Source organism: Brachyhypopomus gauderio, unplaced genomic scaffold, assembly GCF_052324685.1.
Source record: "Brachyhypopomus gauderio isolate BG-103 unplaced genomic scaffold, BGAUD_0.2 sc806, whole genome shotgun sequence".
Classification (NCBI taxonomy): Eukaryota; Metazoa; Chordata; class Actinopteri; order Gymnotiformes; family Hypopomidae; genus Brachyhypopomus; species Brachyhypopomus gauderio.
In genome coordinates this window covers 14,130-27,898 of record NW_027507626.1, presented here as the reverse complement: position 1 = coordinate 27,898, position 13,769 = coordinate 14,130, and the positions used below count along the sequence as shown (strand labels likewise).

The following is a 13,769-nucleotide window of genomic DNA, read 5'->3' as shown; positions in this document are numbered from 1 at the left end:
ATATTGAAGTCCACATATTGCTTCATACTTTGATTCTATCCCAAAGGTTTCAAGCCAGTTCATTTTGAACCATGCTCTGTCCTTTAACTACTGGGTCTGGGACTACACTGTGCATGCCTTACTGTAAATACACTGTGTGGTGCCACGCACTGCCCTGTACTTTATTATTTGTTTACAATATATGTCTACCATCACAGTTTAGATGGTTTTTTTATTGCAGTCTGTTTCACCTAAAAGTTTTGTGAATAAGCTTTGTTTAGTGAGTAAACATGGGGCATAGTGGCTGAATGGCATAAAAAAAAAATCCTCATCATGTATCCAAACATGAATCGCTACCTTGGATTTCAGAGTGAGGGGACAGTGTTCCTGATGGTTGCCAGGTCTTTGGCAGGGATGCACTTTTCCACCATCTTATCAAAGTCATGGTGGGAGGACAGGAACAGCAGCATACGCCGGCCCAAGCGCCTGAGACAAAGAACAGACCCCAAAACAGGAGAGAACCGTGAGTGAGAGACCCGTAACTCACAGCACACCGACCATTTATCTTACCAGGTCACAATTTTACAAGGCCGTCTGTGTGTAGAAAACATGATAGTGCTTCTATTACTCTACAATTTAGCAGCATTTGCTGACTTCAGAGTATCAGACTAGGAGACTAAAAGAATCAGCAAAAGATTAGTATCTGGGAAACTGAATAAGCTTTGTAGAATTCTCGTTCTGATCCCAGTACTAACCTGGTTTCTTGGGAAGCGTCCTGTGCCAACTTGGAGACTGCAGGGATAATTCTCGCTATGACGTCTTTCGCCCCAGACAATAAGCGGCCAGCGCCAATCTTCTCTACCAAAGTAGCCAAGTGCAGAGCAGTACACTTTCTTACTGCAGCATTCAGATGACTTTTGAGGAAAACAGAAGGAAAAAAATTAGGGCATTCAAAAAAGAAGGTAATAACTATTAATCCATCCAATCAATGAATACAGTAGGCCTACAACTTTTAGCTTCTATAAAGAAACTTAATACCCATATGTATGATCTAAGTGCACAATCAAATTATCATATTCTATTCGATGGCTTAGTTTGCACCAGTGAGTGTACATCTGTATTTTTTAAACAGAAAATGTTTGCATGTCCTCTGTAAGCTAGCTAACTAGCCTATTCTTTAAGCGGTGTGAAGGGCAGTTTGGATCAGAAGAGAGGAGGTGGAATGCAATAAAAATAATATTTAACAGGATAAATAACTAAAAATATTGATATAGGCCAGGGCAATATTTTGAAATAACAATGGAAAAGTAAAAACAGCAGCCAAAATCAGTGCTTTGTTAGCTTCTTGTGACTGTTGTTGCTATCTGAAAGCCACAGTTTAAAGCTCACTGCAGGCTAACTGACCAGAGTCCTCCAGCGAGAAGGGCGTTCATGCTCCGAATGGGGGTGCAGTTCTGCACCATGCTGTCCAGAGCTGTGTCCACGTCCTGCCTGATGAAGGCATTGGACTCCGCTGCTTTGTGAAGGAGGACCTTAGCTGTAGCCTCCACTTCCTGGTCCATCCCTTTCTGCAGGCTGGAGTACAACTCCCTCAAGGACACCACCGCCATGCGGGAACACGGCAGAGCGCAGGTTCTGCACCTGCAGGAAAGACGACGTTCCAGCTCGTTTCAGTCACATCCAACACTGCCACCGCCATCGTAATAAGTATAATCCACCCCACTGCAATGTGTTATGTAGGCGGAAATACCTTAATCACTAATTACAGTTAGATATGCCATCTGAATTCAATTAGATGAGAAATGTTTTTATAAAAAAATGAATTTCAAAGTACTTTGCTAACGCTGACTTGACTTTGTCAGCAACATCACCTGTAATATGTACATGCTGATGGTGTCTGCCAATTTAGAATTCAGACCGATACACAGTCAGCAAATCTAGTGGCTTACCTCTTGAATAAGAACAATGCAGACATCATGACGCCTGCTGCCAAGCACATCAGAGTGATGCTGAGCCAATCTACGGATGAACAGCAACCCTTCAATTTTCTTCTCCCTGTATGAAGATATTGAACATAGACACACACTGTAACCATCGGATACTGAAAGAAAAAAATGCTACAAGAAAATGGACAAAGAGGAAAAAACTTCACTAAATACATGCATACTTACCATATATGCAGAACACCATAAATGACTTGCTGTTTAACCTGCCCTAGCCAAATGCTTCAGAATTTTGCAGGTGTGACATACCAGTCATTAGAGCTAAGCAGACTGAAGCTCTGAGCGAGAGCGAGGTCTGGATCGGAGAAGGTCCGTAAAGTCTGCTGCTCGTGGGGATCCTTCCTGGGAGGTCCTGGTTTGAGTTCATCTAGAGAAGAATACCAGAACCCAAACAAACTGACTAGGACTTTTAGGGCTACCAGCTCAACTTTGGTCAAATCAGCTTGAAGGCTGACAGCAAAACATTATTCAATGTGGTGAACTAGATTTAAAACATTGTTGTGTAATGCAGTGTTAACAGCAAAGCAATTTACATGCAAGTGCAGTGATCACACATGAAGTGCTGAAGAGCAGGCAACACTCATCAGAACTGTTTGAAAGGGACGGACATGCTCTGATCAGTCTGGTACCTCGTCTGCGTCGTGGCAGCATGTTTTTAGTAGGGACAGCCGTGGGGGGCTGGGATGAAGCGGAGGACTCAAACTTTTGACGGGACTTCTGGGGGTGCGTGCGTTTCTGGAGCTTGAGGGCAAATCATCCAGGATGACACCGGTCTTAGTCTGTGCTGGAAGACTACTGTTCAGCTGCAGGTCTGATGGGAAAGAGGTTCACGGGTAAGCGGTAATGTAAGGTTCTCAGGAAACAGGAGGGGAGCGTTCGCCGAAGTCAGCCGTTACCTTTCAGAGGTGCCGCGTCGTCTGGGCTCACGTCCCTCACCGTGTGTCTAAGGCTGCGCTTCATTCGCTGCGTGTTCTGATGCTCCACCTGTGCGGCTGGAGCTTCTTGCTGCTCCAGACGAGGGAGACACATCTTGTATCTTGGAATCCTAGACAACTTTGTCCTCTCCTGGGAATACACACGTACAAATCACCACAAAACATGGAGTGATGATATTGAAGTCCACATATTGCTTCATACTTTGATTCTATCCCAAAGGTTTCAAGCCGGTTCATTTTGAACTATGCTCTGTCCTTTAACTACTGGGTCTGGGACTACACTGTGCATGCCTTACTGTAAATACAATGTGTGGTGCCACGCACTGCCCTGTACTTTATTATTTGTTTACAATATATGTCTACCATCACAGTTTAGATGGTTTTTTTTTATTGCAGTCTGTTTCACCTAAAAGTTTTGTGAATAAGCTTTGTTTAGTGAGTAAACATGGGGCATAGTGGCTGAATGGGATAAAAAATCCTCATCATGTATCCAAACATGAATCGCTACCTTGGATTTCAGAGTGTGGACAGTGTCCCTGATGGTTGCCAGGTCTTTGGCAGGGATGTACTTTTCCACCATCTTATCAAAATCATGGTGGGAGGACAGGAACAGCAGCATACGCCGGCCCAAGCGCCTGAGACGAAGAACAGACCCCAAAACAGGAGAGAACCGTGAGTGAGAGACCCGTGACTCACAGCATACCGACCATTTATTACTATCTGGGAAACTGAATAAGCCTTGTAGAATCCTCGTTCTGATCCCAGTACTAACCTGGTTTCTTGGGAAGAGTCCTGTGCCAACTTGGAGACTGCAGGAATAATTCGCTCTGCACCAATCTTCTCTACCAAAGTAGCCAAGTGCCGAGCAGTACACTTTCTTACTGCAGCATTCAGATGACTTTTGAGGAAAACAGAAGGAAAACAATTAGGGCATTCAAAAAAAGAAGGTAATAACTATTAATCCATCCAATCAATGTATACAGTACAACTTTTAGCTTCTAAAAAGAAACTTAATACCCTTATGTATGATCTAAGTGCACAACCAAATGATCATATTCTATTTGATGGCTTAGTTTGCACCAGTTATTGTACATCTGTAATTTTTAAACAGAAAATGTTTGCATGTCCTCTGTGAGCTAGCTAACTAGCCTATTCTTTAAGTGGTGTGAAGGGCAGTTTGGATCAGCAGAGCGGAGATGGAACACAATAAAAAGAATAAACAAGAGGATAAATAACTAAAAATATTGACAGGGTGTCTACAGGTTTGACCAAGTGAAAATTTAGACATTTTAAGACTTTTTAATACTGTTTTCCAAATAAAATTAAAACCAACTCGCAAGAACATACACGTTAAAATAAAGCACAAAAACTAACTGATTATTAGTTTTTGTGCTTTATTTTAACGTGTATGATCTTGCGAGTTGGCTTTAATTTTATTTGGAATTTTATTTAATTTTATTTGGAATCTACCGATATCCGCCCCCGAATTTCAACACATGGCTGACGGAATTATTCCTCCCTAAATTTAGCTCCGCAAATTTAAGATATTTTGGTTGAAAATTTAAGACAAAATAAGACTTTTCAAGGCCTTATTTGACAAAAATTAAACTTAATACCATTTAAGACTTTTTAAGGACCCGCGGCCACCCTGATTGATATAGGCCAGGGCAATATTTTGAAAGAACAATGGAGAAGTAAAAATTATCTGAAAGCCTCAGTTTAAAGCTCACTGCAGGCTAACTGACCAGAGTCCTCCAGCGAGAAGGGCGTTCATGCTCCGAATGGGGGTGCAGTTCTGCACCATGCTGTCCAGAGCTGTGTCCACGTCCTGCCTGATGAAGGCATTGGACTCCGCTGCTTTGTGGAGGAGGACCTTAGCTGTAGCCTCCACTTCCTGGTCCATCCCTTTCTGCAGGCTGGAGTACAACTCCCTCAAGGACACCACCGCCATGCGGGACACGGCAGAGCGCAGGTGCAGCACCTGCAGGAAAGACAACGTTCCAGCTCATTTCAGCCACATCCAACACTGCCACCGCCATCGTAATAAGTATAATCCACCACTGCAATGTGTTATGTAGGCGGAAATACCTTAATCACTAATTACAGTTAGCTATGCCATCTGAATTTCAATTAGATGAGAAATGTTTTTATAAAAAAGGAATTTCAAAGTGCTATGCTAACTCTGACTTGACTTTGTCAGCAACATCACCTGTAATATGTACATTCAGACCGATACACAGTCAGCAAATCTAGTGGCTTACCTCTTGAATAAGAACAATGCAGACCTCATGAAGCCTGCTGCCAAGCACATCAGAGTGATGCTGAGCCAATCTACGGATTAACATCAACCCTTCAATTTTCTTCTCCCTGTATAAAGATATTGGACATAGACACACACTGTAACCATCGGCTACTGCAAGAAAAAATGCTACAAGAAAAGGGACAAAGAGGAAAAAACTTCACTAAATACATGCATACTTACCATATATGCAGAACACCATAAATGACTTGCTGTTTAACCTGCCCTAGCCAAATGCTTCAGAATTTTGCAGGTGTGACTTACCAGTCATCAGAGCTAAGCAGACTGAAGCTCTGAGCGAGAGCGAGGTCTGGTTTGGAGAAGGGCCGTAAAGTCTGCTGCGAGTAGGGATCCTTCCGGGGAGTTCCTGGTTTGAGTTCATCTAGAGAGGAATACCAATCAATCAATCAATCAAAATGTATTTATATAGCGCTTTTTACAACAGTTGTTGTCACAAAGCAGCTTTACAAGTGTCCCAATAAGTGTTAACTGCTATAAATGCATGACAGGCACCATAAAACAAAAGACACTCACACTTTACCAGAACCCAAACAAACTGACTAGGACTTTTAGGGCTATCAGCTCAACTTTGGTCAAATCAGCCTGAAGACAGCAAAACATTATTCAACATGGAGAACTAGATTTAAAACATTGTGTTGTGTAATGCAGTGTTAACAGCAAACCAATTCCAACCTCTGCCAATTACTCCTTCAGACATGTCGTCAGCAGGGGACGCCCTGGTGCTTTGCACTTGAGATCCTGAAAAGCACAATACATATTAACACATACTCTATCAAAAATCTCAAATATAACTTCTGGTTTCATAGTGGTTTCTTCATGGTGCAGAAAAACAATGTTAATGGGTGCAGGTATAGCAATGTACAAGAGGATCAGCAGGGGCTTTTTGTTTGTAGTATAGGGCTTTCAAAGCAGTTTTTACTTTTTTAATACTTTTTTCTTTTACTTTTTTTGTTGTTGTTGCTGCAACAAATGGTTTGGATGCCATTTCCAGGAGAGCAAAAGAGTGAGCTCACCTTTGGCAGGCCTGAAGGCACGGAGTGGCTCTCGGCCAGCAGGTTTGGTGAGTGGAGGCAACATTGCTTCTCTGCCACTTGCATTCACCTTAGCCCGCTTCTTAGCCACTCTTTTACGCAAGAGGCGCAGGGAGTTCATCATCTGAAAAATAAAGAGTCTGTCAGCCCAAGTGCAACTGCCCATACCCACTATATCCGTCAAGTACAAGTACATACAACAATACTATACAAGTATTGAATGACCAAAGAAACACAAATTTTGCCCAGTTTAAAGCTGGATCCTCCCTGTATGTTAGGTAAATGACATTTACTGGGTCTATTATTATTAACTACATATCAATGCCTTGATGCCAGAATATATGAAGAGTTTGGTTCCGAAACGCGATAAATGCAGTTAAAAAAAAAAAGAGTTAGAATCAGAATGGTATGTGACCACTCTTGAAAAGCCAATATTCAATTTTTATCAAAACGCCACATCCGCCGTGTAATACTGCCCTGCTTTCTCTCTTTCCTTCCAAAATGCAACAATCGCCAATCCTGATTTCCCGCAGTACGCCACATCTCCACTCATCCAATCACAGTGCACCACCAGATACGGAATGTAAACATCATAGCACGCGACCTGTTGAGCCGCCCGGCATTTCATGTAGCTTACTTTGTTAAAATATGTCTCGTTTTTCACTCTCAAAGTCCGCAAAAATGAACGGTTTTGATGATATAGAGGAGCCTGTTCGTATAGCAGTTATTGGAAAAAGAGATATATTTATTTTATTTTATCAATGCCCAGGTTCTGACCAGTCCCACTGTCGGCGGCAGAATATCAGCGGCAGACTATCCAGCCCCTAACCGAGAATCGTTACATTGCCGCGAAATAGACGGACTGGCTAAAGTGCGCACGTTTAGCTCGCAAAATTATCAAACGTGGAAAAGATTTAGCTCTGTGACTCATGTACAAACACTGTTTGCTGGGGGTTGTTCATAACCAAGCTAGGAGCAGGGTTATTATATTATAATAATATAAATTTATATATTATATGAATTTGTGTTTTTAGGCCCAATGGTCAAACTATTATATTAAGATGTACAATTTACAGTTATTTATTATTGTATTTTGCACATTTTCAGTCAAAAAAAATTTCTAATAATGACAAAGGATATATAAGACATTTTGAAAAAAACATGGCATGGATTTATTGCGTTTTGTGAAAAAATGAATTGTTTTTTTTAAATAAATCTTTAAATATTAAAATCTTGATTTAATTTGTTTGTGTTTTTTTAACCTTAGTATGGTATTTGATAGTTTGAAACAAAAAACTGTGGTTTTCAGCCTACCACTTAAAGAAAACACATTTTTACTCAAATTGATCAAAATGGATTTATAGCGTTTTGGAACCAAACTCTTCATATCTTAACTAGGTTAATTTATTTATTCACAGCCACCATATACCCAAAGTGAGATGGATACTCTCAACCAGACAATGCTCCCTCTCATAGTGCTAGGACTATGTTGATATCCTTAACAACTGAGATAAACGCAAATGTAGCATCAGCAGAAGGAAACATCATCTCATCATATTTGGACACCTAAGCAAAGCATATCGCATGCATGGTCAGATTTAATACTGGGATGCTACAGGGCCTTTATTATGTAAACACAGACGTTAGGTTTGTCAGCTTATATTAGGACCAATGCTGTGTTTATGCATTAAAATCCAGAAAGTACAACACTTGAGTAACATTTGCAGGCAGCAACCAAAGAAATCTATCAGTTATGTTGTATCAGTTGGTGTAATCAGTTGGTGTATTTGTATGTATTTTAAATGTTTTATGCTATGTAAAATTCTACATGTTTTTTCTTTATGAGTTGGGCATATATTGTACTTTTTAGCCTCTATACAGCACTTTGGTTGACTCCGTCATAAAAAATGTGCTTTATAAATAAACTTACTTACTAGTTAAACTAATGCATCTGAGACTGAGATACTCCAACTATGTACAACATGATATATGTTCCTACTGACCTCCTCCTTGTCCACTGGCTCCTCATCTGGGTCATGTATGAGGGCGAGGTCCAGGTGGAGGTTCCTGCCAGGCTTCTCCTCCTGCAGGGCTTCCACTGGGGAGGTGGGCGGAGAAGGTCTCATCAGTCCTGACGAGGTCCCTCTCGTGCGTGAAGTGAGCACAGGCAGTTTGGAACACCTGCTGGAGCCAACTTCACCTGCATGGGTGAATAAGGCCATTAGCAGAAATTACCTCACCATAACATTCCTCAGTGCCTTAGTACTACGTTGCATGTTTCTTTATCTGAAAGTGCCACTGAAATATGATTCAAGCAAGATGGACCGAGAACGGCAACTTCTCATATGCATCTTGCTACAATTCATGTAATGGCAGCACAATGAAGTAGTACTGAATAACTGAAAGCAGGGCATCCGTGAGCCCAGAAGCAGGAAGACATTTATCAGAGCTTCAGTATATGTGTGACCCAGTTTTACAATTTGATTCAATTTAATTATTTTGGCACAATTCAGAATTATTTTAATTCTGATACTGGTAGATACATTAGCCTAGCTCTGCTAATGGCTAGCACATCTCGCCTCTGCTAGACACTGTTCCATTACTGAGTGAAACCATGTCAGATGAAGATCATCAAATTTGAATTTAAGTATTTTGTACATTTGACAAGTGGTGACTATAAATGATCTACGTATATGCACATTTGTTGGTTAAAATTAAATTCATATAGAATATATGACCACAAAATTAGATCTGCTCATCAATTTACCACTGACGTGGGAACAAGTGCAAGACAAGCTTAGTGCAAGACCAACTTAACTTAAGCGGGCACCCAAATAACCAGCCATGCCTCACTGTGTGTGCCTAGCACGTTCTTAGCAACGTAGCCATGCACTCACCAGTACTGTCCCTCCACGGGCCCGGGTCTCTGCGCCGAGGGCTTGTATCTCGCTGCACTCCCGGAAGAGTGGCCAGAGGGTAGGAGGGCAGTAAGAAATACCCGGGGGGGTTCCCAGGTAGCAAGCGGCTGGATTTGGGCAAACCTGCGTGGGAAAGGGCATCCATGCTCATGAGTTTAGCTCCGCTCACTTGACACCTGAGTGAAGTTTCTGACTAACTGATCTCCTTGTTCCCAAATATCGTATTTAGCAATATTTTAACACAAAACAAATGATGCAACATTATAAATTCTACATTTTGTACAGGTATTTCAATGACATATAAAGTAAAGCCAACATCAATAAGTCACCTCTACCAGCATCACTGGGGTTAGCTGCTTCGAAGATGTCTGGGAGCAAGGGTTGAAGATGTCCTCCGCTCCGGTGAAGTCTCCCCACTCTCTCTCTCCTCCACCCTGGAGAGTGGAGCTGGGGAGGCTCCACTGAACCTGGACATGAAACACAGACAGAACTGTAGAGGACACGTTCAATCTTCAGACCAGCATATGAAATTAAGACCTGCAGATCATACTGCATTTTAAATAATAATAGATTATGATAATGGATATTTTGGCATGTGGGATTGGCATTCTGGGGAGTGGGGTGCTGGCACAATCAACTGACTGCAATAAAACATTCAAGTCTAGTCTTGCTTGTAAGCTCACATTGTCCTTGCCAACAGAAGTAGGTACAAAGCACAAACTCCTTATATCACACAGACTGCTGCTGCATACCACTGCTTAACGCTGGCCAGGTGATACCCAATACTTAAAGAAGCCATGTTACATAGATTACAAAGATTAATAGATATATGCTTTGGCAGCAGTCCAGATGAGGTATCAGAAGCCAGCAAAGCAGCATGACAATGTTTTGTTTATATTGTTTGGGGGTGTACTAAAATAGTGATAAATGACATCTGTAATCCATATACATGTATTATCAGTATTATACTATGCTGGTATAACAATGATTCGAAGCATTATAACCTTAGACCAGGGGTCTCCAACACGTCGCTCGCGAGCTACCAGTAGCTCGCCACCCCTTTCCGAATAGCTCGCCAAAGGGCCAATGAATTACATATAAATTTGTAAACCTAATTGGTCCCATCGAGAAATCTACTTAAATTCATGTCCAATCAAAATTCACAGTTGTCCCTCCCCTTCTAACACTAAATGATTATTCGCCAATTATACAACAGTTAGTTCACAATCCGACTGGTTGAGAAGTGTTCTAACCCTGCAGATATGTGTGATAACAGCACGGTATTCTCGTTCTCTGTATCACTCCGCGGACGCGTTGTCAAGTAACGGCATGTACATATATTCACTATAACACACTCTCTCTCGTTTGCTATTGCTCAATTAGCTGTCAATCAAAAAGTTAGGCTGCCGTCAATATTGAATAAACCAGGGGTCACCCACGTCATGAGTCGCCACGTCATGTTTTTGCTACTATTATTATTACACGCAACTTTCGTTCGCCTCGCCACCCCCACCCCCCCCCAAACCAACTTTTTGTTCGATTGATGCGTTCTAATCTGGTAACCCTCCGCAATAATTTGTATCCAAGAAGTAGCTCCCAGTCTCAAAAAGGTTGGAGACCCCTGCCTTAGACTAAACACAACCGCCTAGCAGATAACGAGTGTCACTGTATGTGGGCTGTCAAGGTGCCCACTCTAAAGTGCTCTACTCTACACCAAACATATCACAGCTAAAGTAAAGAATGGAACATGAAATACATTCAGTTTTTTCTCGATGGAATCGGCATGTGCCTGTTTACAGCCTTGATATTCACCATGTGGGATCAGGGAGGAATTGGGTAAATACTGAAATGATCATATGACTCCTATCTTATCCGTGATCAGTGGAACTGATGGAGTTACAACTCTCCCCATGTTACAACCATACCCGGTCTCCCCTATAGGGCTTTCAAAGCAGTTTTTGCTTTTTTAATACTTTTTTTTTTTTTTACTTTTTTTGTTGTAGTTGCTGCAACAAATGGTTTGGATGCCATTTCCAGGAGAGCAAAAGAGTGAGCTCACCTTTGGCAGGCCTGAAGGCACGGAGTGGCTCTCGGCCAGCAGGTTTGGGGAGTGGAGGCAACATTGTGATGGTGGGCGGAGAAGGCCTCATCAGTCCTGACCTGGTCACTCTCGTGCGTGAAGTGAGCACAGGCAGTTTAGAACACCTGCTGGAGCCAACTTCACCTGCATGGGCGAATAAGGACATTAGCAGAAATTACCTCACCATAACATTTCTCAGTGCCTTAGTACTACGTTGCATGTTTCTTTATCTGAAAGTGCCACTGAAATATGATTCAAGCAAGATGGACCGAGAACGGCAACTTCTCATATGCATCTTGCTACAATTCATGTAATGGCAGCACAATGAAGTAGTACTGAATAACTGAAAGCAGGGCATCCGTGAGCCCAGAAGCAGGAAGACATTTATCAGAGCTTCAGTATATGTGTGACCCAGTTTTAGTTTAGCTTAGTTATGATTCTTTTAGTTCATTGCATCATGAAATCTTACATTTCAATACAATTTGATTCAATTTAATTTAGTGCTGTTAATTCCAGGTGCCGCGATTAAAAGTCCTCACCAGGATTTTGCTCAAGCTTGCTAGATTTTCTAATTAGCAATTCAGGTAAAATTAGTGGAATCAACACAATCCAGGAAGCCAGAGCAAAATCCTGGTGAGGACTTTTAATCGCGGCACCTGGAATTGACAGCACTAATTTAATTATTTTGGCACAATTCAGAATTATTTTAATTCTGATACTGGTAGATACTGAAGAGCCAAACTACAGTACCTCCTAGCTCTGCTCATGGCTAGCACATCTCGCCTCTGCTAGACACTGCTAGACAGTCCAGATGAGGTATCAGAAACCAGCAAAGCAGCATGACAATGTTTTGTTTAGATTGTTTGGGGGTGTACTAAAATAGTGAAAAATGACATCTGTAATCCATATACATGTATTATCAGTATTATACTATGCTGGTATAACAATGATTCGAAGCATTATCACCTTAGACTAAACACAACCGCCTAGCAGATAAAGAGTGTCACAGTACACCCACACTGTATGTGGGTCGTCAAGGTGCCCACTCTAAAGTGCTCTACTCTACACCAAACATATCACAGGGCTACAGTGCCATGTGAATTCATTACAATGTTGAAGAATATGTGATGTCATATTTTCTGATAAAACTGATGTTTTACTGGTCAGGTCATGTGCAGAAAGCTGATGGTTCTGCACCTCTGCCAGTCCTTACAAACAAATGTAATAAATGTTTTTTTCTACTTCATCATGCATGATTATTTGGTTTGTTGAATACGCATGTAATCTTCAGTGTTACACAGTACCAGTGTGGAGTGGTCCTTCTACAGGGATGTTAACATGGCCGACATCTGAGGGTCCCGCCGTCCTTCTGTGAGGGAAGGGTGCTGGTCCACAGGGATCCGTGTGGATCACTGTCGCTTGGGGGTTGTAGGGCACACCTGAAAATCCCACAGCAGGTAAAGTGAAACCCAGCACGCCTCCCAGTGAGGCTCAAATGCCTTGTAAGTGTTTCCCAATGAACAAGTGATTATAACAAGGGCTATGGTGCCATGTGATGCCATTAGAATGTGGGGAGAATGCTTAAGAATGTGATGTCATGTTAGAAATCTGTTTCTTTTTAAAAAAAAATATTTTTATTTGCTTTTTCCATGGCCACATGGACAATGTTAATACATATATGTAACATGGTGGGATTTATGAAAATTGTGCTGAGTCAAAGAAATCAAAGAAATAACCCATGCTCCATTAATTACATTATCCTGTACACATGAAATAAAGAGCTTGACAGTCATCACTAGAATAAATAAACATGTTATTTTTCTGAACCTTAGAAACCTACTATATAAATGGGTATATTTAACTTTTAATTATTATGAATAAGCCTATGGAAATCCATACTCATAAGAATTAATATACTGTCTTACATAGAAGTATAAAATGATGTACAGTATATGAAAATGTATTTTTCTCACCATGAGTGGTAAAACCTGGTGTGTCTTTGAAGTGGTTCTGTTCCTGTCCAGGCCTTGGCTGGTCAGTTGTCCTGGGGTAAAAACTCATTCTCCACCTGAAAAATAGAAAGAATAGAAAGAGAGAAAGATCTAGAAAAAATAGAAAGATTTGTTAGATTATTTAGGTTTGTAATTCTCAGCAAAATGTCGTGCGACTTGTTTTGAGCTTTTCAGCATCAAAACTGAATCCAAACATTCCACCTTCCCAACCAAACATTCTAAACCAAACGTTCCAAAGTTGAGTATCACGTGATATCACAATTTCCTGTTATTCTAACCAAAACACCAACTCAGCCAGGCTGCTACAATAACCTTTTTTTTTTTTACCTTTATTTACAATAATCGCTTACAAACAAAAACAAGGCACAAGTGGTAATACAAGGAATCAGAGTTAAACAAGTTGAGTAGCATATGTACAAAAAAGTAAATAATAAATAAATAATAACGCTAACGACAGCTAGCGTCGCCACAGCGGGCAGAAATTATCATAC

At 41.2% G+C, this 13,769-nt stretch overlaps 1 protein-coding gene across 1 annotated transcript; it reads right to left on the bottom strand.

Moving 5' to 3' along the window:
• Positions 1–344: 344 nt before the first annotated feature.
• LOC143508148 (uncharacterized) lies at positions 345–13,479 on the bottom strand. The gene is made up of 20 exons (XM_076996679.1): positions 13,240–13,479; positions 12,571–12,705; positions 11,246–11,410; positions 9,522–9,653; positions 9,166–9,309; positions 8,272–8,468; positions 6,251–6,392; positions 5,910–5,975; positions 5,481–5,598; positions 5,179–5,284; positions 4,663–4,898; positions 3,690–3,815; positions 3,426–3,552; positions 2,879–3,047; positions 2,612–2,793; positions 2,232–2,349; positions 1,929–2,034; positions 1,384–1,620; positions 735–893; positions 345–465 (listed from the first exon to the last, which is right to left on the bottom strand). Exons 1-20 carry the CDS (start codon positions 13,325–13,327, stop codon positions 345–347), a joined length of 2,874 nt encoding a protein of 957 aa, XP_076852794.1. The 5' UTR covers positions 13,328–13,479.
• Positions 13,480–13,769: the final 290 nt, after the last annotated feature.